Genomic DNA, 25,830 nt, shown 5'->3' with positions numbered 1-25,830 from the left:
CACAACACAAAGTGTGCTTATGAATGGGACGCATTTTGAGTTGAGGAAGGCCTTTCAGATTTCATCCCTCGTAACGACTACAAGCCGGTGATTATTATAATGAGCCCGATATGGTTTCACATGCAAAGATGATTAAATAGCTTGCAGGACAAGTCTGTCATCTCACAGCAGCAAAAACGTTTTACGGAGAAAAGAAGTAAAAATATCTTACTCCCCGCTCACATAACAATGCATTAAAACAGTGTTGTAGTGTCTAAGATTTTGTGACTTCTTCCAATGTGTGCGGATAAAACTCTTTGAATTGAATATAAATATTTATATATACTATCTTATTATTGTGCGCTGATACATGTAGCATATTTGCACTTGGGATAATAACAATAAAATCTTTATGTTTTACCAATCTGCATTTGTTTCAAACAAGTGATTGTGTACTGTTTCCTTATCAAGACACATTTTCTGGGTCCTTTCCAAATAAATAACGATGTTGTAAATTAAACTATACTTTCCACAAGAAGATTGGTAGTTTATAAAAAGGCTGTTCTAGCTTGATACATAATACTTATTTGAAATGTTCCATCATTTTTCTAAATATAGTAAATAATGAGTGAGAAATCATCATGGCAAATTGGTCCTCGGACAAATAAATCACTGACAAGCAATTTCAAAAATGTTAATATACAAACCTCACATGAAGGGCCTGTGCATTAATACTTTTGACCTGGTTCTCAAAACGAGGACAATTTAGCAATCACAGACACCCACACGTCCGCATTAACTAGGGATGATTTGGTGAATCATACAGAAAATAAAAGGCAAATGAGTGAAGGCACGGGGAGGGACAAGAGAAAACAAACACGTCTATAAAATGTCAGCGATGACTCAATAAACGGCACCGCGTTACACTGACGTTATGACACATTTTCCACCCTTCCGGTTGACAAAAAAAGAAATACAGACCTCAAAGAAGTCAGATGCCTTAATCAAACAATGGCGATCTCCGTTCCCTCCGTTCCACTGGTCCCCGACCGAAGGTAGAGCGCTTAGAGCAAAGGTCTGGAGCAGCGCCAACTTGCTGCCAGGGATATAATTAGCCCCATGGGTCTTTTTTGGAGCTGAAACCCTCCATTGCCTTCGTTCATGACTAATTCACAGGACCTTGGTTCTCCTTTTGGCTTCAGAGCGTGAGCCGGCAGGCCACGCCAACGCAGGACGAAGGTGAAGTCCGCCACTCGCTCTACACCCAGAGCCTTTTTAATGAAGGAACTTCATTATTTCCATCAATGTCGACGTTGTCGGGGCTTTCCTTTTCAATATCGCAAAAACCCGCTGCGATTGAGCTATTGGCTGAAATGAAGGGGAGCAAAACCGAAGTGCTTGCCTTTTATTGCACGCGGTGTTGTAAACGTGGCTTGTCGGGGGAGGTTACTGCTGCTTCATCTCGGGAACAGCACCACTGTTTGGGCCTCTCAAGGACAAAATCAGCGAATCAGTGAAAGGAAAAGCAGAGTATGTGTTCTTTGGCAGTGATAAAGGGGCTTCTCTACGTGCTAGTAAATATTTATGTTGTGTTATTTCCGAGGCCTATCAAAGTCGAGAGGAGAGAAGTTCTTCTGGTGTGGACGCAGCGCAGGAGTTTGGGCTGATATTGAGTTATGAAAGATCGAGGGGAGAGTTTTTAGATTTATTCTGCTGTCAGCTCCAAGAAGGCAGTCAGAGTGTGTGAGTGTGTGTGTGTAAGCAGATTGTGTGTATTCCTTTGTGTTTGTGTTTGTGTGTGCGCGTAGGTGCGGGGGGGCCGTAGCTGTCTTCCAAGTCGATAGACACACTCCGTCACCGCTGGCAAGTAATTGACAGCATGGAGTTTGCAGTGACACAGGCCTTGCATATATTTCCTCCATTTTCTTGTGTGTGTGTGTGCGTCACCCTGCAGTCCTCCTTGGCGGTGCATTCAGGAGTCAGCTAGCTCAGCAGGGGATTAAACAAACACCTTCTATTCAAGCTTGTGGGGGAGAGGGGGGGAGGGTGGTGTGATAAACTGTCTCACCCTCAATCAGCTAAATAGGTAATAAAGGCATCCCGTTTCTTATTGCTGATTGGTTATTTAAATAGAGTAGGTCTGCACTTCTTGCTGCTGCACGTCGCTCGCGTTCCAAAAGTTGGAACATTTGCAAACAATTTGTTTCTCTGCTTTAATTACCGTGAGTAGCAGCAGCATCGGGCCAACAGCACCACGGCTCAGTGTCAGGGGGGTTCAAGGAAAAACTGCCTTCTTTGCACCTGCTGTGCATGGCAGTTGTTACTAAACAACGCAAATACATAGAATTACATAAAACACCCAAGGATACTAGAGAAATCTTAAACTAATATGATGAAGCAATATTGTTGGAACATATAAGGGTTTGTTTTAACGGCCCGGGTTGATAAAAACCTTGCAAAAAAACAGCAAATAAACCAAAACAGGAACAATTATTCAGTATCTGCAAAGCTTACACTGAAAGTTTGGACCGATTATCGGAGAACAGTAGTGGAAGGAGCGAAGTATTCTTCATTATTCCCTCATATCCATTTTTTAGGGGGCCTGGCAATGCAGAGCAACGTTATGCTGCAATTTGTCTTCTCCTCTCTCTGCTCCCCTGCAAACCATTAGTTTCACTTTTCATTAGGCTGGATCAATAAGGCGGATCAGTCGCTTGTGGCGCAGCACGGCAGACGCTCCTCTCTCCCTCCACACTTTCCTTCTCGTCTCGTTCTCTTCTGCTCTGGCATCGACTCTCGCTCTCATCCCCGGCGGTCTTCAGGTGGGACGGGACTGAGCGGGTGGCTTGATGGGCCCCGGAAAGAGGCCAACGATGGCAGAAACTGCCCTGCTGGATGATAACCTGATAAAGCTTCATCAAGGACCCGTAACCTCTCAAGCTCGTAGTAATAACTGAAAATGGAGGCCGCGTGCAGATTAAGAAATGAAAGCGTCTAAAAAGAAACATTAGCACTGGTATAATTCCTAACTGACTACATTTGTTATTATTCTGCTGATGTTTGACCGTGTTTTGAGTCGAACCACAGGTGAGCCCCTTTGTTTAAGCATCTACCTGTGTATTCATACTTTGTGTGTAATTGGCGAGTGAACCAGGACGCCAACCGCGCGCTTTGATTCTGGTGAAGTGCCACTTCGTTCGGGCCCGTAGAGCTCCGGTTGTGCTCCGGGCGCAGTATTTATAGCACGGAAGCGTACGAGGCTGAAGCCCCTCACATCCTCAGGAGCGCTCTGAAACTAACGGGTAGCACTTGAAAACTAACGAGACAGCGAGAAGCCAGCGGTGCCGATGGAGCTCTGATTCTGTGTGTGTGTGTGCGTTCAGTTGGGACTCACCCAGCACAGTGAGGCGGGCGGGACGGGACCTCATGGCGGCCTGGACGGCCTGGCACTCAAACACCGAGTCGTCCATCAGCTCGACCCGCTGGATTCGCAGGTGATGCTCCCCTGAGCCGTGGTCGCCGATCACCGTGTAGCGAGGGTAGCCTGCAACGTCAAAATAGGGACCATTTACATATTTGCAGAGCTTTGCACGGTTCTTATAAAATGAAACAATAATAGGCGACAACATCGAGTTGACAATCAGATAATTCAAAGCGTCAGCGGGTGAATTTTACAGCTTGAGAGACTAGTAAAGTCTTCAACTGTTGATTTGCTAATTTCCTCACGATGCATTCTTATAAAACAAGATTAAGACGTGAATACTATAAAACGTGTCTTCATAGCACTCCTGGTAATGTTAACGACCTGCTGTGGAGGCTGCTGCATTCGGCGAAATGATGTTTTACTGCAGCCGTAAAGAGGAACGGCTCGAGTTGGAGGTGTTTCAGCTTCGCTCGGAGAAATGATTCATAGTTTAATAATGCCAGAAAGCAAGAAACGTCCATGACACCTGGGTGTTTTATACAAGTCAAGTGAGATGGGTTTTTATTTTAAAGATATCCCCCTAACAATCATCCAAATATGCATTGAGAGAGTGTTGTGGAGTGCCTCCCACCCCCCTCCCCCCAGCAGGGCGAATAAACAGGAAGGAGAATGTGTTTGACATAAAAGCTTTACGGGTTGTTTCTCGTGCTTTTAGAATCGCTCGTCTCTGAAGATCCGCATTCGGCTTCTCTCAGTCCATCTCGCTAATTATTGGTGATTCAGCGAGTGGAATGGAATGAGAAATGTGTGTTGAGAAGAGAGGACGCGCTGCGCGGTACACACAGCACCGGATCCCGTCTCCCAGCAGCTGATCAATGATGGAAGCAGCCGGCAGGATCGGAGAATTGTGCTTCGTAAAAGTCATTTCACACTTTACTTTTCACCATTGTCACTCGTTTTCCAGTCTGTATCAGTCCGACTGTCAGGTCATTGCCAACAAATGTTGGGGAGGAAAATATTGATTTCCCAGTAACAGCTATGACTCATGTTCACTCCAGAGATCCCCAAACACTCCAGTCTCTCACTGTAACGCTTTTATAGGCTGGTAATACGTTATAGTGGCCAAAAGGAACAGACCGGGCAGCTTTTAAATCCTGGAATTTGTCTGCTGCAAAAACCCATCATATGCTCAAAGTCCAATTACTGATTATTGCTTCGTTGAATCCAGTTGCCTGTAATAGAGCGTGAAGAGGGCCTCATTTTATGCTGCTGGGGTGAGTTACAGCCGATTAAGGCGCCCGACGTTTCATCCTCCCACGTGCAGCCTTTCATCTTGCGGGTCCACAGAGTGGGAGGACAAAGGACAAGAAGGACTCCTCAACACAAACATCAAAGCTGGGGAGAAAATAAACATTAGGTTCCAAACTAGTGGCAATTTAGCTAAAGAAGGAGCACAATCATTTGTACCAGGGGATGTTTGGTAGGAGTTTCTTTGAATTTTTACTGTACTTGAGCAACGTGCACTTCAATGAGTGACGGCGGCGCTTCAGAAACACCGGCTGTAAAGTCACAGGATCCTGATCCCAACAAAATATTCTATTAATGATATTAATAACCATTGGCTGAAAATTGCCTTTTCATCCTCTGGATAACGAAGCACAATGTGCACAAGGTCACCCAGGGAACCATTTTGCTCCCGTTTTATGTTCATCGAGGAGATTCAGAGCCAATCACAAGGGCAACGACTGCTGCGCGTTGTGCACGTCGTGGCCTTGACTCGTCCACCCGCCATGTTTGGGCCCAACCCCAGAAACAGAATTCACTTTTGTTTGGCTTCTTTTAATTGTCGCAATATCGGCCATGTAAATGCGTTTTGCACAAACAGATGATCCGGCCAATTACCTCATCTGTGCCTCTGGCAAACTAAGAATAACGATGCTGTGTGGCGCCGTGGCTCGGTTCCAGTCTCATCTCTGTGCATTAGCTGGATCCAAAAAGAAAAGCAATTTGCCTTCCTGTTGGATAGTAGTGATAACGACACCATAATCACCTCCTCCAACAGAAACGTATCGTAATGCGTTTCTGTCATCTTCCGTATAAGCACCTCAATCACTGTCAACGGGACTTCAATTATACACGCGCACACATGATGAGCGACCGCCTCTGCACATGTGATGTTTACCTATAAAGAGCCATCGATCTCAGGTCTCAGCGAATTTCAAAGACACAATGTGTTACCCCAAAGCAAACGATGTAAAATAGGCCCATTAAGGAGTAATGAATCCATCAGAAGCAAAATGGATTTGTCCCGAGGCTGGATCGATGGTGCACGTGAGTGTGCAGACGTCGGAGGCGTGGCCTCGTGATCCACCCCCCTCTCCCCCATACTCGAGCATCTTTCCCTCAGTGCGAGCTGCAGGGGGCCAGCGGGCGGGTGACCGGCGTCGTGACGTACACAGACACTTCCTCCTGCGTCTTCACCGTTCGACTTTCCTTTTTGATTTGAGCGGGAACTTTGCGCGTCACCAGAGAGGATGAATCGGAAAGGTTCGGGGGGGGGGGAACTGATAGGAATCACTGGCTTTTGTGCCGTGATTTCTGCCGCTGAGTGGTGAAAGGCTCCGTCGTGTTTTAATCACCGCTCCCGTGAATGGAAACGGGTCCCGGGCAGAGCAGCCGACGCGGCTACCTTTCTGTGCACAGCCGAGCAGACCTACACAGCTGCCACTTTCCCTTTTCGTGGTGTACATCTCGCACTGGATGTACCGTCGCTCTTTTAGTACCGCCTGCATTGCTTGTTTATGTGGGGAGGGGAGGCGGTAAAAAGAACAGCTGTGGGGCTCTTTGTTTGCAGAAAGTGGCATTCGTCTCAATGGAAGGCACTCAGCCTCTTGTCCAGGTACTCGTCCTCATACAAAACCTGCTGCATCTTTTTAACAATTTGAAAGAGAAAGATCCCTCCGACTGCACCTCGGCCCCGATTATTCAGCCAAATAAGAGGGATGAAATGCTTCTGGGGACTTCTGTCTGCAGGACTCTTCTGTATCTACTGTAGTCCCCTTTGCGATTGTGCGCGTGGTGCACAACGTTTTCTCTCTTCCATTCCTTCCTCTGCCCTTGTTGCAATGAGATTTCATCTTGATTGTCTCGTCTTGTTAAAGTGGATACAGCAAAGAATCTTGTTCGTCGCCATATAAAATCAATAACAATCCAAGAAGATAAAACTACTCTAGATTTCTGTTTTGCCGTGACCAAAAAGTCAGACTGTGCTCTCAGTGCTCCCTCGTTCTCGTAAGTCGTCTCCCCGTCTGCCTCTTTTTCTTTGGAGTAGAGACTAAGAGTGGGGGGCCGTTGTTTACTGCAATCTCTCAGCGTCCCCGGGGGCCTGATAAGAACCCGAAGAGGGAATACGAGGGCTTTACGCCGCTGTGGTTTAATTACTGACCACCTCGGCACCAGGGAAGGCCCAGCATTATTAAAGGTCAGAGGGTAGAGGAAATCCCAATCTCACCTGAAATAATGATTCAATCGTTCTAAATGCAGTCCGATATTCTGTGGAGGCAAATTGTAATTACTCTTTGAAGATCGAACAGAGGTTCTATGTGGGGTAAATTAGAAGGGCCAAAAATAAAGATGACGACTTCTTAGAATGCTGCTTTACTGTGATATATCGTTCCAAATATATCTCCTTTGTCAAGGGAGCTCACGCCTCCGATGCCTTTATGGATTTTTTTTATTGAAAAGCTCCGTGCTTCAAAAGGTTTAAATGTTTCTTCAGAGTGATGTGCTTCCTTTAAATTCATCGACGTCATGAATATACATAAAGTCTCAATTGGTGGAACAACAGGCTACTAAATTACAGTGCAGTGGTCCCTTTTACTTCAAATTAAACAATTAAGGTAATTATACATGAGGTGAAGTGTAATTAGAGGATGCCAGCTACTCTTCAAAAAGCCATTTAGCAGCTTGAAGCACCAGAGAAAGACCAGAGCCACTATCGATTCCACATTTTCATTTGGATTTCTGTGGTTTCGCTGCCAAAAAAACACTAAATACAAAAGCTGTAGGTCTGCATCCACCACCGAGCAGTTTGGATCATCTTAATTACTGATGTTTCTCATAACACGTGTAATGTAATACTTGTGTTGTAACAAACTATCACTGTGTAGAAGTACAGTACATTGGGCACAGGCTCGGATAAGTGGGGGCTTTAGGTAACAGGAAGTGCCCATTGGAATATGACGGTTACAGAGCAATTAATGGAGGAAACTGCAGGTGATGGAGAAATGCAGGCGGACGGGCTAATGCGGTTTGCTTACCAGCGAGATCTCTGCCAACTCCCAGCGCCAGGCCGTCTTTGATCCACAGGACGACGCCGTGGTAACCAGGGATGCTGCATGGTAACGTCACAGGCTGGCCCGCCACCACCACCAGGTCCTGTGGCTGCTGGGAAAACATGGCCGCCGCACCTTTGGAGCGGAAGAAGAAGGGGGAGGTTTATGGGTAAGATAATGTCAACACAATCAGGAGGAGGGTTGCTTGAGAGACTCCAGATCAAAGCGGGGGGTGGGGGAGTGGAGGGGGACGAGCGTGGCTTTACAAACACCCGCTTTCATCTTAAGTGCTGAACGAAGGGGACGTTAAGGGGAAGAGCGCCATATGCCCATTTCCACCAATTTCCCTCAAACCTCTTGTCAAACTCAGGGACCATCCACAGCCAGGGCGCATTCCTTCCCTATTCATGATGCGGAGACAAGGCGCCGCGTCATGTATCGGAGGTGTCGGTGACCGGAGAACAGGGACCGGAGAACAGGCTCAGAGGGAGCCGTCAAGAATGGCGGCGTGCAGATGGGCCGAGCTCTCACCCCCCCCCCCCCCCCCCCCCCCCGACCCCCCTCCGGCAGATAACACCGGCACGTCTGCCAACACTGCTGTAGTAGCATACATTAACTCCAGCGCACACCCATGTATTCCAACTGCGCAACTGCTATTAGCTGCACTCCTCTGCTGCGCGTTCGGGCGGAAAGTGGTGTGCAGTGAACTCCATTAGAGGCGCGGGGTGTGTTAATGGGGAGGGGCACGTGGCGGCGGAGAGGGGTAGTGTTGTGGATCAGAGTGGAGGGTTCAGAGTGATGTGTAGTTAGAGACACTGGCAGGTTGCCTATCAACTGAAGCACACACACACACACGGTGTGACACGCATTCATTCGGCGACAGTCTGATTCGGGAGCACGAAGTGCAGGAAAGGTTTCAAAGCTTCACTTCTACACTCGCTCTTCGCTGAGGCAGTTTTGTTGTTTGCAGCAATTTATTATTTTTATACCTCTTAAGTTTTATCAGAATTTCTGGCTTCTTCATTTCTCATTGAAATGAGTGGCAGCACAAGCAAAAGGCAGCACACACACACACACACACGGCGGGTGCATGTAAACCCGCCATGCTGAGACGGGGCTTTCACGCACACACGTTTTTTTTGAAGTTAATCATATGCAAATAAAAAGCTGATGTGAATTACAATAATATCAGAGCAAAGACCGCGGCGCCTGTGAAGGCGCGTTTTCGTCTTGCAGCATCTTTGTATCACATTTGTATCGCAGTCGTCTTCTGCCGTTCTTTGTGAGTCCTCGTTTCATATTCAAAGGAAATTACTTTCGCCGACAACGAAAATTGATTAGCTTTGTTGTACGATTTTCAAACCGCACCAGAGAAAAGATTGTTGTCATACAATAAACTGATTTTAATTTAGTTGTAGAATCCCTCCAAGTCATTTTTTATTCCAGCTGAATTCCCTCTGATAGATATTTGAATACATCAATTCACACAAGCCACCTCCTTTTAACAAACACCTGTAACGTTAAGTAAATAAAAGGGTGAATCTCAAAGCACATGATGAGCTTTTCATCCCTTCTCGTCTTCTAAAGTGTGCACTTCTGCCGCAGGTGACGCTTCATCTCGCCATACGTTCTGCCCTTCAAACCCAGACAGCTTTGTTCGGGCCCCCACGTGAGGAGCTTATCTCCACTGCACTCCGCCACCGAGAGCGGGTCGGCGTCGCAGACGGCCGCTCGACGGATCTCCGTTCCGCCGCGTTCCCAGGGAAGACAATGTCAACGCCGGGGGAATCTTGCATCTGCTCAAGCCTCGGCCGATACTATCAGACCGTTTAGGCCGTGCTGGAATTGATTTAAACATCGGAGGGGGGAGGGGTTGCGGGGGGGGGCGTCTCAGCTGGCAGCCCACGTGCCTGCGCGCTTCCCGCGACGCGCCCGCCGTCCTCGCCGCTGCCCCCCCCCCCCCCCCCGCTTCTCTGGGCCGCGCGCCTCATGCGGTATCAAGGAAGGAATTAGTGGAGATCTTTTGTGTGATGCTGCTGTAAGCAGCCTGTCCGGAGGGAGGAGGGAGAGGGGGGGGGGGGGGGGGGCGCCACAGCATCAGCTTGAACATTTCTAGTCGTTTAATACTTTCCTGCAGTAGGAGTTTGTGCTAATTATGTCTCCCATTTTGTAAACAAATATCGGATTCCTCAAGCCGCCTCCTTAGAAATAGGAGTGAACGGAACCCAAACCAATGGCACCGCTCAAACACAAATGAGCGCGTGTGAGCTGCGTGGCTTAAAGGCCCGATGATGTCATACGATTTAACACGTGTCATAATTGGTTCCAAAATGGGAATTGAATCAAATCCTCTCGGGTTGCAACGTGCAGCACGAGGGTTCCAACGAGTGAGTTAGGAACACGCTTTGTGAACCTGCATAAGACCTTGAGTGTCTCGGATCGGGACTTGCTCGTATCGCTGTGTTGTGTTTTGTCTCAGCAAATTGTGCTGAAACGTCGTACTGGCGCCGTTCAAAGTCCTGGAAGGCCATTGAAACAGCAATGATGGAAAGAATCAAAGACTTGACTGACACCAGGTTGTGCTTGACACTTGAGCAGTTAAAAAAAGTGACCTCCTTCATTCCATTTAAAGCCTGGCTGAGTCTTCGTGGGGACGCAGCAGTAAAGAAATGAGCTGATGTGTTTGAGAAGGCTGGCGCTCACATCAAGGCGCCTCCGATCGTTCATCCATCCCCTCTGCAGCGAATAAATCGCTGTCACATCTGGCACATTTATCCTTCACTGGGCATCACAGCGTTGGCAAAAAGAAGGAAAAAAAAAAAAAAAAGCGTTGCCCATCCCTAATCTATCTCTTCTTTATTCTGTGGCTGGCGCGACATGCAGCGGCGTGACAACGGCCCCCGCGCCCTCGCTTATTCATGAAAACTATTCCCAAAACAAAAGTGCCCAATTAAGAATTAACCCCCTCACTTTAAACCCGCTCACCTGTAACACAAGCGGAGGAGGGTAATTGCACGTCAGGTGCCCGCGGAGCTGGAGATCCCCGCTAATAAACGGTTTATCAAGCATCCTAATGGAGCTTGTTAAAAAAATAAAAAGTGAAAATAAATAAACTAAGATGAGAAACAACGGAGAAATGCTGTGAATTGCTGTGAACCGAATGCGCCGTGACTTCAGGGGGGTGATGCTCTGTAAACGTCCGCGTACACAAAGTTTCTCGGGATGACAAAGTGGGGGAATGTGTCGTCTGGGAAGATTAGCAGCAAGCATCAGAGAAATGTTCCACTCCGGCTATTTGGATTTCTTCTAAATCCAACGTTCTGCTTTTTGCTGAAATCTCGTCATGCAGCGTATCCGGCCGTTATCTAAAAGACACTTTTCCTTAAAGACACATCAAAGATTTTCGACAATGTAAAAGCAAACTTTTAACAAACAATTAAGGCCAGTGTGTTTTGACTCATGTACGCCGGTCTAAGGTGAAGCCGCAGACATTCGACAGGAACTTCCCCCGTTGTTCCGTAATGTGAGCCGGCGCTTTGAATCGCCCGATGTTGTCGTTTCACTTCAGATAATTTGTTTACTGTTGGCCGGCTGCCGCATTTCCACACACTCCAGCACTATTTTCCCCTCAGAGCTAACTGCCCCCAATTTCACCAGCTCGGTGCCAATCAGGCCTCGAAATTACCGTTACGGACACACATCCCGGCCACTCCGGGGAACTAATCAGCACGCTGTATGTGCGGCATGTGGCCACACAGCACCAAAGCTCAGACCAGGATCGTTATCAAAAACTATTACCCCTCTGGCTTGCGTGTTTTATACCAGCAATTTAGACGCACAGAATGGCTCCAGAATACGGGCGGGGTGGGGGGGGCGAGTTGGTCATTGTGCATTACAGCTCGGTAGTCAATGAGCACGCTCTCTTTCCATCACAGGTGGTAGATTTGTGTTTCCTTTAAAGATGTTGGAGGTATTGAGGTAAGACTTAGGCGTTTGTTTTAAATATGCAGGTGCTTTATTTTTGATAATGCTGTGATTTCACAGACCAAATCACGCTATTCTTTAAGGTATATATAATAAAATTACCGCCGAGTCAAATGAGGAAACCGTCACCGCTTGGCCTGTCATCCCTTGCTAGTTCTTTATTTTTTTAACCACTAGAAAAATACTCCAAAGAAACTAGAAAAGTGCATTTCCCAAGCACTCCGAGGAGTAAATTATTACTCAACTCTTGTAAAAAAAACTAGAGGAATGTCTGTTCGTGACTGTAGGTCAATAAAAACACAAATCTCCTGCAATATGGATAACCCCATTTCAACTGCGGTGTGCACGTTCAATGCACTCGCTGTCCGTCTGTCCACCGAACTGCTGCTCCTGCGACGCAGTGACGGTCACCAGACAGCCTTAGAGGAATGGATGCACGCTGCAGGTGAGGGCTTGTGGCTAGTGCTTAGACTCTAAGCACTGACCATGATTTGTGCACTTTAATTATCTGCAGCATGATCATTAATTTGACACCGTCACTGAAGCATGCTGCTGTGAGATTCATCAATCAATTAAAAACACACACAAAAGACTTATATGTCTTGCCTGTGGTTATAGAACTGCCATCCATGTGAGAATCAGTTTGACATTCTGGGAAATTGCCAAAATAGGATTTTGACAGATGTATTGCCTTCTTATGGAGCCTGCAGGTTACATCCAGGTCAGTCTGAAGTATCACCCCTTTATAATTTCATTTCCTATTAGAAAAGCTCATTATTGGCATAATTATTGAGTTGTGGCCACAAGCTTGAAGGGTGAGGGCACGAGTCCAGGTGATGTTCGCTCCAGGCGTCTTGTACCGCCGCTCGGGGCTTGACGAGAGTGAGCGACGTGACATCACAGTGACCTTTACCTCTGAACTTTTCACTTCATCCATGAGGTGCCACATGTGAAGTAATTCCCTCGGGGCGGGGGGGTTCTGAGATATTACATTAACAAGTGCATACAGGAGGACAGACAACCCGAAGACACAAGCTGTTGCCAGCAAGGAGGGAGAAGAAGCATTAGCCAGTCTAATTTTCAGAGATTATAAATCACCATTACTGCAAATGTCTCAAAAGAAATACAGCTGGAAAAGAGTCATGGCCGGTGAACATCACACCTTAATCAATATGTTTCATATCAATCTATTCACTCCAATGATATCAATTCGGAAGCAATAGGGCCATTCATGATTGGGAGAGCGAAGGAACGGAATGACACGCCTGCATAGGTAAGCCATGCGTAGTGTTTAAACTCTGCTCTGGGTGACATGTTTTCACTGTAATAACGGCGGTTTTCCCTTTTTTTCCCCCGCCAGCTTCTGGCTACTGAAACGTCCCAATCGGCTTTCCCCAGAGTTTGGACGCCCTATTTCTCTGAGCAGCCATAGGCTTTTGTTACACGGGCTACTTCGTAATGATGAAAGCGTAATCCCTCCGATGCAGCAGGCAAATGTTACAACAATAGTTACCAATGATGAATATTTCATGAAGCTCCATGGAGCCCATTAGAGGAGGCATGTATTACTATCAATCTGTCTTCCTCTTCAGATTGCTCCAATCCGTTTCCCTGCCTGTCCACTTGTCAAGCAAACACGGTGGAATGTGGACCGATGATGCGGCCGGCCTGTCTGTGCTGCGAGACGTCTGCCGTTATAAGTGAGATTTGTCTGTGGGAATGCAGGGAAGATAAACATCAGTGCTGCCCGAACACGTCGTGTTCCTGCCCCCCCTCTCTCACACGCTGTGCGTTGGTGAAGCGCGAGACATAATGAAGACAAACGGTCTCTGATGAGGATTTCTAAAAATCCCAAATGGCAACAGCGGCAAAGGCCTTGCGGGCGCTCACTTTTTCATCCGCTGTAGAGCAGGAAAAGAGGTGAGGCGCCACGGACATCGGGAACGGAAATATCAAGGGCAACAAATAGGTTCATTAAATCTCAAGACATCGTGAAATCATGACGGAATGAACCGTTTTAACCAGCGGGTGAATACAGACGGCTCTCTGATGGCACATACTGGACTTCAAGGTTGTCGGCCTGCGAGACGTCAAAGTGGTGTGAAATCAAACCCACGGAGTAGTCCACTTACATGATGTATGTGAGCTTTGTTCTGGAAACGCAAGACCCGGTCCGACCGCTGATTGTAATTACTGTTATAAAGCAGCGACTCCTGTGGGCTGGTTTCCAAGGGAACTACAGTTCAAAGAGAACGGTTCAAATATCCTAGTTAGCATAAATGTGACTGAACGCCACGTAACCCTCCTCCGCTGGATGGTATTGATTAAAAAAATAAAAAAAGTGTGGGGAAATGAAGCGACTCGCTCTGCAAACCGGACTGCTTTTCTTTCTTGCCGCACACATTTAAATAATGCGAAGCGGGGACATAAAAGAGATGCAAATGAGTGGAGGAGAAGGGAAGGAGGTGGGGGTCTTCAGACGGCGATTGATTGAGAAGGAGGGACACCGTCTGTCTCCCTCCTCCGTCGTTACCACCTTTCTTTTCCCCACACTGACCACCTCATCGCCTCCCCGCCTGTCCGTCACCGGATTGTTTGTTTGTCAGAATTGGGTGTTTTTTTATTTTTATTTTCCCCACAGCTCAAGGCCAGCACCGCCATTGTGTCCTTTGCTGACGCTTGAACACTTGAGTGCTTACTGGGGTGTATCATTTGAAACGCAACCATTTGAAAAGGAGAAATGTTTGTGTAGGAAGGTTCTCAGACGGAGCCTCCATTGGGATTGATCACGGCCATTTAGAAGTGATGAGCGTTCGGAGCACACGGAGGTGGCTGATGTGATGGATGCGCTGTGGAGAAAGCCTTTGTCTGTGGGGTATTTTGTTTATATATTTTGAGAGAGAGAGAGAGAGTCCCATTTTTCCATTGCATCATACGTCACGGTCACAGAGAGTCACATTAAGCTGCCTTTTGTCCAGCCATAACTCATATTTTGTAGGGCTGACAAGATAAAAGTGTGCCTTGACTTTCATGACTTGGAGCGGTTTCTCTTTGACTGAGATTCAATCAGGAGATTGATCAAAGCGCCCGGAAAATGAAGCCAAAAGCACATTTCTGAATGGGAGGAATGGTCTCTTATGAAGAAGGTTTTAATGGGTCAAAGAAGCAAAGAAGTCGCAAGTAGGATTTATTTTTTCAGATTTGGAGCAATAACTCATCTTCAGAAAAATGTGTTTAATGTATATTGTATTGTTAATAAATGCGTTACTTAAGAATAAACCCACAATGTAAAGTGACAGACAAATATAGATGGATGGGAGGCAGATAGAAGTAGAAAACATGGTCACGTCCCTTTCCCTCCACGAGAAATCCTCTCTGAAAATTCAACATATTTCCCATTTCCTGTTGGCTTCGACGGATTAGAGAAAGAATAATACGGAGCGAGGAATAGGAGCCCTGCCCCTACCATCCCTCAAGAGACGCAGCGGCTAATGCTCACATTTCTTCAGCTTGGATGGATTTATAATTATCCACTTCCACTGATTAATGGTCTTATAATTATCTGTGATGAAATAAATCAACACAAACGTGTGTGGCTTCGCTCACAATCAAATTCCATGATTACAACAACAGCGGCCAGGATGAGGGGATAAGCAATGTGTTAATGGTTACAAATCACAGCGCTAATTGGTAACTAAACAGGATATTTTCACAAACGTTGGCTCGGAAACACTGATGCGACCGCATTGCAGCCGTATCCTTCCGCTCCTTTAAAGGATAACCGACACCGCCAGCGTCACGGCTCCTTTTCTGAAAGATGGCATTCATCACGCCGTGCATTCGAACAATCGACCAGCGGAGATAAAAACGGTCTTGAGGAAGAAGGAATGCATTCATCTTCCCATCATCAACTATTTGCTTCCCTCGGAGGCCGCCTCTTCTCATTCTTCCTCTCTGGCTGCCACGACACCGAAGGAGACCCCTAATCTAAACATTTGTCTTTCCCTCTGCATGCGCTCGCACCCGGTGACTGAGAGCTGACACCAGAGGGAGACGGATTTGTCCCAATCAGGGCCTCATCTCCGTGTCACCGCCGGGCGAGTGTTTTATCTCGACAGGGCACTGATGAATCCGCCACTTAGCCTTGATTCGGAGCAGCGGCTCGCCGGTGCCAAAGTGCCAGGTTAAATCACGACGTCGGCCGCTGAGCCGCCGCCATTACGGGCCGCCGCCGCTTCGACGTGAACGCTCGGGAAGGTTTCAATAAGCCGTCCCTTTTGTCAAGTGCGCCGTAATTACAATGCCATGTCGTAATAGAAATGACTTCATTTTCTTTTATCCCGACTGTGTGTGTGCGTGTGGATAATAGTTTAAGTGGTCTGATCGCTTATTTTTATTTTATTAATGTTGCATTGATCTAGCCTCAATGTTAATTCCCGGGATGTCTGAGCAAAAGCAGATAGAGGAACGGCATTTCTTCGTTGTGCTGCCACGCTCTTTACATCGTGTTTAGCGGAACGCTTTTATCACAAACACAATGCACGCGTCGGGAAACCATCAGACAACATTCAACAGCTGAGATAGTTCAAGCTCAGCAGTCCCAATAACAACCCCCCCCCCTTTAAAAATGTTTGCCCTCAAGACCTCCGTGCTTGTGCCAAGTTGATTCTCCTCCACTGTTCCAGTAGAGACTATTCAAGCCGTCCGGTTCGCAGGTTGCAAGGCGTCAGAAGCTCCACGCATGAAGCAGATCGAGTGTGATACATTTAGGATTTAACCAAATGCACGTACATCGCTGCGAGCCCTTTCTGCTACATTGACGGGGGGGGAAAAAAAGCTTTTTAGCAACAAAAAAAAAGGAGTATGCCACGCGTAGGTTTGTGCGTTTGTGGGTGTATGTGTGTGTGTGTGTGTAGCCAGAGAGGGAGAGATGAGACGCAGACTCCTGCTGGCTACCGTGGCTGTCAGACGGCGTGGGATGCCGTTACAGGACGAGGGAGGACAGGGAAGCTTCATCAAGGTGTGCAGGAATCCACCGACACCAGATAAGAGGCCCGAGTGGGAACAACATTATGCCACACCTTCACTAAGAGGACTGTCAAGACAAGAGTGAAGATCCATTTCAGTGAGGGAGCCACCATGAGGCTGGACGGCAGGAAGCCATTACCTTTCAAGCATACACTCTACCTTTAAGTGCATATAAGGCAATAAGCAGACACTCCATCCTGTAATTTCATTTGGACTCTCAAAGCCTTTCTTTGAAATCTACCCTTAAATGGATAAAAAAAATATATTATTTTTTTCAGAAAGCTGTAGGCGATGTCTTCAATGGGGTAAAAAGTGATGGAAAGCCGCAACTTTGGCTATAAGAGGTGCTGCTCACGGTGAGGACAGGGAATGGATGATAGTCTGCGCGTCCTCTGCAAGTCGGCGTGCTTCTTCGGTAATATATCACCAAGCCCCAAATGGGGCCACAAAACATCTCCCCTTGCACTTGCTTTCACACTACCAGCTAATACACAATTCTCTCAATCAACGCTTCATTTGCATTTCAAAGTAGCACTTTACAGCCACGGCGAGGACATAAAATCACACCTGCCTTCGGATAAATAAATGGGAATTCATAATGGTGTAAAAAATGATATAAAGCAGGAGCTGGCAGAAAACTAAGCTTATCATATTTTATGTCATTTACAGTACATTAGCAAATGCCATAAAAGTGCACAGCTGTGTGAGATGCAGTAGTCCCAGGATTTAGGGGACTTAAAGGCAGAAATATAAATGGAGGGGTAATGATGGAAAACGCTTTGCCAGAAACTCTGTGGGCAAAAAGCCTAAAAAGTAATTGAAAACGCTCCTCTTTACTTTGATCATTTTCTCTTTGGAATCACGTAGTATTCTAAACAGATCCATTTATACCAAAAGTTGTTTATCAAACATGAGATGAAGTGTGGGACCCTCCGCCTTAGTCAGTCACATTTTCAGGAAATGTTCTGCATTCAGCAGGAGCTTTAAAATTTCCTCAGCAACAAAACCCCCCCAAAAAAACACATTTTATGACATGAATCCAAAACATTTTCAAAGGCAGCGAGTTCTTAAATGACTCGACTGGTGGCGATGGCGCCCAGCGGGACTGTTCGGGCCGGGGCACTGACTGCGAGGAGCGCTTCTCCATTGGGCACCGGCGAGCGAGCGAGCGCCAAAAGCCATACAAATACCTCCATTGGATCAGAGGAGCGGTTTGACGCTGCAGCTCAGGTACCTCTCATCGCCGGTTAGCGTCTCTCGGTGCAGGTAGCATCCCCCCGGGGCGTATGCCCACATCCAACTCAGCATCCCGGGTACTAGACTGCGAAGCCCGAAGAAAGCCTTCGTTCTGCGGGGACTACCGCGCTCCCCCCTTCCCCCTCCCCTCCCCCCACCTCTTGAACTTTCTTTTGCCGACGGCAATGCCGGAGGCCATAATCCAGCTCCCGGTAGTGAAAGATCTTTGAACCCCTACACGTGCTCCTACCTGCAGACTCCCAACCGACGTCATCTCCACCTTTTTATTCATATTCATTTTAGAACTTTGCGTCAAGCATTGCAATAGTTCATTTTGCACCCTCACTCCCCTAAAGGTTGGCCTCTTCTTTTTTACACACTTTTTACTCGGTGAGGCGTAAACGAAGTGTTCAGCACCGACTGAATTGTTCCCCTCGGTGTCTCATTAACATGAGACAAAATAACTCATGTCACTTCCAATTCATCTACTCCCATTTTGGCTTCATAAAGGAAAGAGTACTCAAGAAGCTTGGACACTGCAGGTTTTAGAGCTAAGAACTATAATGGAGCGCTTTTGTCTCGCTGAGAGCTGGTTGGGCACAATGGCCGCCGCAGACAGAATGCAAAGCAGCCACGAAAACTGTACCTTCCACTGCAAAGTCCTTGCCAGAGACCAGCTATTATATCACACGATCTCCCATTCAAACGTGTTTACGATCCAGGCTGGTTCATCACCACTTAGTGAGCGTGGGTACTGGCTTGTGGAGGCACATCTTAAATTACTCAGAGTGGTGATGACATGGCTTCTAAACCAATTAAGGGGCCTCTCAACAAGAAGCAGTCGCGGTCCTCTGCAGTTTTTCCTGGGCACTTATAGACTCTTTGGCGCTTGCTTTTCGCCTGGTCGCTGAACCGCCTCGTGACCCCGGCACTCACAAAGTCGCCCCTTCGCTATTACCTTTGGCTGCCATTGCCTTGGTTGTCAGAGCCTTTGTCCCACTGCTGGGCAGAGTGCCACATAAAAGACCTGCCAGCCTTTCACAACACACACACACACAGGCATCGGTACACACACACACACACACACACACACACACACAAACATACAGGCATATAAATATGGATGTGCCCGTACATAAATGGAGTGCTGCTTTGGTAGACACTAATGGAGATAATGTTGGGCTATTGAAGGTCAGGTCAGCGGAGATTAGAGCGGCTGCCCCGTACTGACAGTCTGCCCTTTTAGAAAGCTAGTCTTCACAGTGGGACTTCCCCTCCTGTTGCATGGCATTATTTTTTGTGGCAATATCTAACTTACACCCACCTGAGGCTTCAACTCGATGCATGCCATCGCTATCTTTCCAAATATAGCCTAGTAGCAGACTTCGTACCAGAGCCAGCATGCATTTCTAGAAGAATCAGAAGAAGAAAAAAAACACACAACGAGACATGTGGCATTTTTGGAGGGCGGGAATTATCGGCCGGAAAACGCCAACACATGAAAATGCCCACCCCCCCCACCTGCTGTTCCCAGAAGAGTTATGGATGGGCCGTGGCATTTGGAGGTGAGTTAGCGGGTTTGCTGCCGTGAGTTGGAGGGAGATGGCCTGGCGATGTGACGTGATGCTCTTTGGGATGATCAACGTTGGATTGTGTAGACGCGCGTTGGTTTGTGTCAGTAGCCCTCAGGCGTGGATGGAAGAAGAGCCGAGCCGTGACTCCCAATCAGCATGAATAATTGCACAGGACTGTAACTTAGCATACACCGGTACCAGCGCGTGAATAATGCAGACGATTGTTACATAATCTCAAGTGGAAGTGGAATCATCCCAAGCCAAGTCTGTAGTCTCTGTGTGTGCGATGGATGTGTGACTCGAGGCTCAAGGACCAGACTCCCGCTCTCTGCTACTCATTAATGGCTTATCACATGCATATGATTAAAGTTGTCCAAATACATTTTATGTTTAGTGTTTAGTCTTCAGCAGAGGACAATTTGCTACTGAAGTGAAAATTACTGCTGCCAAAGACCCGGCGAATAAGAAAAAAATCATTTAGAAACACAAGTGCTGAGCCTGATAGGAAAATTCTTGAGTGCTGTATTTAAGTGGGGATTCTGACAGAAATGAGCAGTGTGCATTAACATACATCCCTTGTAGTGACACCATTATTACCACTTTGTACTTTCATACCCGCATTTAACCTTGGCTGAAATAGTGCTGAATATGAATAATAGGTTGCAGGTCCTGACCCGTGTGCCGGTGTTACCCAGAGTTAAAAATACCTCCAAATACATCATAAGGATGGAGCAGCATGCATAATGCCCTCCATTAATTTGCAGGTGCATATTTTTATGAATAATTATTGCCGTATCTTCGAGGTAATGAAATCGCCGTCCAGAGGACGGGCAGGAAGACAGATGAGAGGGACGCGTGATGCCAGAAGTGTGGAGGGAGAAGCTGATGAGTTGTGAGAGGACGCGTTGTACGATTATTGAAAATGGCATTATTAATACAAGTCCACCACAACTGGGTTTCACTCCATTGAAAACGAGTAACAACGCAAAGTTTAGCAGCATCGGGACAAATGAAAGAGAAAACACAGCACGGTGTGCCACTGTTGGATTGATGCACCTAACGATGCATCAAATGTTTCCACAATTACGCCTGTTTTGAATGTATTCATTCATCAGTATTAATCCAATAAATCATGCTCCATTTGTACACACACACACACACATATTTGGGAGTTGTTTGTGTTGCACCAGGGTAGGCGGAAACTAAGTTTGAGAAGTAATACGAGTCGAGTGCTCATGTGAATCAGATTAGCGTGGGGCATGCAGACAGGACGCCGCAGCCACGGGTGCTGTTGAAAGGAATCTCTCAGACTTAATAGGGGATATGATTCCATCTCTAACATGAAATATGTGAACAGTAACAACATATGCGAAGAGAAAGGGGGCAAATGTTATCCAGCGCAAAACAAGGACAGCAACCGAGGCCCTGCTCAGCTAATGGCTGCTCGTCTTCACCCTCGCAGTTGGCTCCCAGAGACAGAAATGATATATATGCATTTTTCATCCGTGTGGGACACTTTGGAAATGTTGATTAAATGGCCTCCTTGCCCACAGTATATCTGCCAAATGCCCTGACCGTGGGCAGCATGCATCAAAAGCGGGTGTGACATGACGGCGACTTTTCATCGGCGGGCTTTGGAGTCACATAGGTGCGGATTATGTCCTCCCCTCTGCATGGCTCTATTCACACTCTGAGCCCAAAGCCCGTCATTTGTCATCTGGAGAAAGCGTTCTCCTTCTCTCGCCATCACGGTTGAGCACATTTTTTCGTGATCTCGAGGATCAAGGGGTTTTCAATAAAATAAAAAAAAAAGAGAGAGAGAGAGAGCGAGTGCATTTCATCCCGTGACCCTGGCTTCACGCTGCAAGGCTCCTAATGAGCCCTCGGCAAATACGCACATTTCCTCCCTCTCTGTGCCAATTGAGCTGTGACCCGGCTAAGGCCTTGCAAATCAAAGACATTATGAGTCTACTCATTATTTACTTGTGACAGCCAGCAGAGGAGCATGATTAAAGCCAGCCCCTAGAAACGGAGGCTGGAGGAACGGACGCGCCGCTGTCGAGACATGCCGACTGCTTTTTAGCAAATATTTACTTTGTACTTAAACACAGCTGAAGGTCATGGCTGGCAATTAAATGGGAACAACAGCAATACAGATTGGAGCGTAAAACAGCGAAACACTCTCGCAATTAATTACACCATAAGACTGTGGATGCAGATGGAGTTTGTGGAGAACGATTGGTTCCTTGTGTCCGTCTGTGAGAAAGATAAAAAGAGGATGTAGCCATGTCTGTTTGGACCATCAATCACTGCTTGGCACGCGCACGTCCAAAACCTTTAATATTTCAAAGAGTCACTTTGTCTGAATGCCACCACGATGTGTCACATTGCGAAAGAACACCGAGGACGTCGGCTCATCCTACACGCTTCTCACAGTCATGATGTTGTTGTGTTTGGGAAACCTTGGCGAAAGGTTGAAAACACGAGTCACGGGCGGACGTGTCCCGACTTACTAACCTCGCCAAACAAATACCTCAGCCTGCTGTTTTTACAACACAGTTTTCCAGACCTTTAATGAAATCAATGCAAACCTTCTCCAAAGACGCTTGTGCAAACTACAGCAAGAGCGCCGTGAGAGTGTGTTGGTCTGAGGTCCCGCTGCTGCAGGACTCCTTTCACCTTTAGCGAATAGTTGTTCACTGCTGTTCGAAATGCTCTGAGAGCACCTTAAAAAGAGGGACCCTGATGGAACAAACAAATCCGACCTGCTGCTGCTATGCGCAGCATACGGCGGCACAGGCAATCACACATTCCAGACATAATTTAACCATTAGAGGAAGCGCCGGGATGTCGAGGCGGCGTGAAGTGGAGGAAGAGGGACGAGACATTCCTTTGGGGAGCTCAGAGTGAGAGAGAGAGACACACCGAATCTAGCGCGTCCCCAACAATGCGGAGAGGGCTTAATTAGGGCTCGGGCGTTTCATTATGGCGGCCATTAAAGTCAGCTCCGTTTAGTGCGACGCCCGCACGCCACAGCGGGACACTTGAGCCGTCACATTCTCACCCCGCGCACGCGTGCGAGCGCGGCGGCGCTCGTAATGCGGAGGGCATATTGCTTTCACTGTAATTAATAGGAATTCTTCGCTCCCCACACCCATCAGGGTGGAGGATACAATATGTTTCCTCCACCGGCTTCCCTTAAACTCCCGGGGACCATCAGTCATTTCCGCTTAATGTGTTTAGTTGCACGACACAAGGACGAGGGATTTTGAATGAAATAATAAAGGACACTTAGATTGCCGGAGAGGAGATCCCATACATCACACCCGAGTGCGTGTTCACTTCCAGGAAATGACTCGGGCCTTATGCTGCAACGCGTGATTGATCCCTCCCTCCATCTCTTTGTCTCCACCCCATAACCACATCAAAATGGAGACAGAATGTACCAGGCATTCATGTTGTAACTTTATTGTCTTACTGATTGGGACACATTTCACATGGAACATTTTCATTCGTATTGCTCTGCATTCCGAATCATAAACAAAACATATTGTGTGCCGTCTCTCGAAATTTATAATCCTCACTAAATGCGGAGGGAAAGCGGTGTAAAATGTGATTCCGCCTCGTGTCAGTTTAAGCCGAGCCATTGACTCGCTTTCCGCCAGCCTGCTTTCCATTCTTTCCAGTCAACTGATCCCTAAACCGTTTGTTTGCCGCTGCATGCAGGGACTGCGCAAGTCACCCCATGAAGGGATTGGGAAGATGTGAAGGCAGCCAAAAAAAATGGATATAAAAAAAAAGAGGAAGAGGGAGGCGAGGTTGAGGGGGCGCGAAAGTGAGTGAGAGAGAGATAAACTCATCTCTGATCTTAAGTGACAATTTGACTTGGGAGTTTGCCAGGAGGACGCCATACTGATGAAAGAGCGCATAAATAAAGGATGCAAAGGAGATGTCAGCCGGCTACGGAGGAGCGGAAGAGACAAGAGAGGTGGAGAGGAAGGAGGAGAGACACGGAAGGAGACTGAGCCGTTTGGACACTTCTGGCTAGATTCCCTCGCCCATTGCGGAGTCTGGATCTGACTTCACATGTCATTAGAGGCAGTGTAAATCAGCAATTAGGTGCACAAATGAAGAAATGTCAGCTATTACCTGGAGCACAACAGGATGACAGACCTCGCCACGGAGCGCTCCATCACAGCCAGGATCCCTCGTCTCGCAGCCAGCCAAACGCCCACACCCACGGGTCCCCGCTGACGCCTCAATCCGGCACATCCCGGCCGCGTTTGGCAGGAGGACGGTATTGAGCTGCGCGCCTCAATTAGACAGGATGTAGTTTACAGCGTGACAACTGTTCTATGTGGGACCGTCACCGTGCATTCCTCTAGTGAGGCCCTCAAAAAGCCCGAGCGGATGAAGTGAAAGGCAAGAAAGAAGTGGTGTGTGTGTGTGTGTGTGTTTTAAAATAATAATCTATACCACACATCTTCATTCGACTCCCTGCATCTGTTCTTTTGTCAATAAACCAAGGTAGTGTTTGTAACCCTGCGGCCACGAATCCACAGATCTATCCGAAAATCCACATGTGTGTTGCCACTGAGGACACAGGGAGCTGAAATGCATCCGGCTGAAAGGCGCTGAAGCCCTTTTTAACGAGTCAGTATACAGCAGGCTTAGAACATAAACACGGATATGCAGCGACAACTAAAGACAACGTTTAAGTTTCCAGTTGATCAGATCTCTTACTTCATACATATCTAATGTAGCAACAGATCAAATTTAGTCAACAGCAGCCGCCCCAAACAGAGCCCCCCCCCCCCCCCCCCACAATCCTTAGGCACACAGGCCTCTCAGATGTGCTGCAGAGATCCACAGCAGACGCGCACACTCCACGCGGAATCTTCTACTGCACACCCACCTCGCGGCCCGAGCCGGCCAAGGACGGAACTTTACAACGCTGAAGGGAATTTACACAAGTGTGATGAGATCGAGCGTGAGCATGCGCTGCCCTAGATTGTCCTCCACGTCCAAGTTTGGGCTGGCGAGTGTGAGGGATCGGGTGCCGTGACCTGGGGAGATGGAAGCGTTGCACGTCATCTTAGAGCACCACCCTGCAGGGATGTGCTTACTCTAATGCAAGTTATTAAAGCAAACAGCTGCATCGGCCGTAGGGGGGGGGGGGGGGGGGGCGTGAGCTCCACATGTTTGGTTTTGAGCAGTGTGGGAATGTACGATAGTGAAACTAACACTCAGGGTTTGATACAGCACGCGACAGAGTATTCGTGCTTTTCTGCGACCGCCGTCACCTGCAGCATTCGCCAACGCCTTTTCAAGCGGTCCACGGGCCTCCTGCACGATTAACCCCGTAATTGGATATATTCCCAGTTCTATGCTAGAGCTAAATGTCGTTAAACATCTCACATGGCTTCCTCCTCTGAGCCAGTTAAGACGTTATAATAGAGGCTTTTTTTTGTTCCTCCTCCAGCCTCAAAAATCTACCACCCCCTTCTTTGCAAGCGCGACACCATCCTCTCATTGCTCCGTGCAGGCTGACATTGTGTTTTTTAGGGCTGCATCACAAGAGATGCTCTACGGGCAAATTAAAGTGAAACCAAGTCATGAGTACAGCGCTCTAGTCTGGAAAAGTGTTACTTACAGAAATGTTAAACACTCTCCTTGAAAGGTATTGGCTTTATTGACCGTCGTTGACCAACTGGCGCGAGGGCTGATCCATTAAAAGAGGGAGTGTGTGTGTGTGTGTGTGTGTGTGTGGAGGATGGAGGGCGGAGGTGGTGTTAAGTCTGATATTGAATTTACTTTAGTCTTTGGAGGCCGTCCAGTCTGAATTTTTTACATTTTCTGCCAAATAATTTTTGGCGATCCATAATTGTGTGTGTGTGTGTGTGTCGTCTTGTTTCTGTTGGTGTGAGATGCTGGAGATACTTGGAGGGATGAGGGAAGGCAACAACCACACTACCGAAGGCACCGCCTCCCTCCATGGAGATGCGTTTTCAGGTTAAGCCTGGCAGCAAGTTTACACTGCAGCCCCCCCCCCCCCCCCCCTGCCAGAGCGCATGACAGGCGTGCAATATATCCCCCATGTGGAATAGGAGGAGATGTTATGAAAGGCGTGGAATGATTTCCCAAAAATAAAACCGCCCATCTAAGCAGAGTTCTTGAATTCGTGCTGCATCTCACTCACACATACACAAAGCCAGCTGAGTAAGCAGCGATGCCTGAACGACTTTTTACCTTTGTCCAGCTTCTACATTCC

The 25,830-nt window shown here is 47.5% G+C and overlaps 1 protein-coding gene across 15 annotated transcripts in view; it reads right to left on the bottom strand.

The window, feature by feature from the left end:
• The window catches only part of kirrel3b (kirre like nephrin family adhesion molecule 3b), a 129,318-nt gene that overhangs the window by 43,232 nt on the left and 60,256 nt on the right, over nucleotides 1–25,830 (bottom strand). For all 15 annotated transcript variants that reach the window (XM_040181788.2, XM_078108468.1, XM_078108471.1 and 12 more), the window contains exons 3-4: nucleotides 7,723–7,872; nucleotides 3,374–3,523 (exon numbers count right to left, since the gene is read on the bottom strand). In XM_040181788.2, coding sequence (XP_040037722.2) covers nucleotides 3,374–3,523; nucleotides 7,723–7,872 — 300 coding nt within the window. The remainder of the gene's footprint in view (nucleotides 1–3,373; nucleotides 3,524–7,722; nucleotides 7,873–25,830) is intronic.

The sequence above is a fragment of the Gasterosteus aculeatus genome, chromosome 1, assembly GCF_964276395.1.
Source record: "Gasterosteus aculeatus chromosome 1, fGasAcu3.hap1.1, whole genome shotgun sequence".
NCBI lineage: Eukaryota > Metazoa > Chordata > Actinopteri > Perciformes > Gasterosteidae > Gasterosteus > Gasterosteus aculeatus.
The sequence above is the reverse complement of the archived record's forward strand: the minus strand, read 5'-3'. Positions and strand labels throughout refer to the sequence as shown.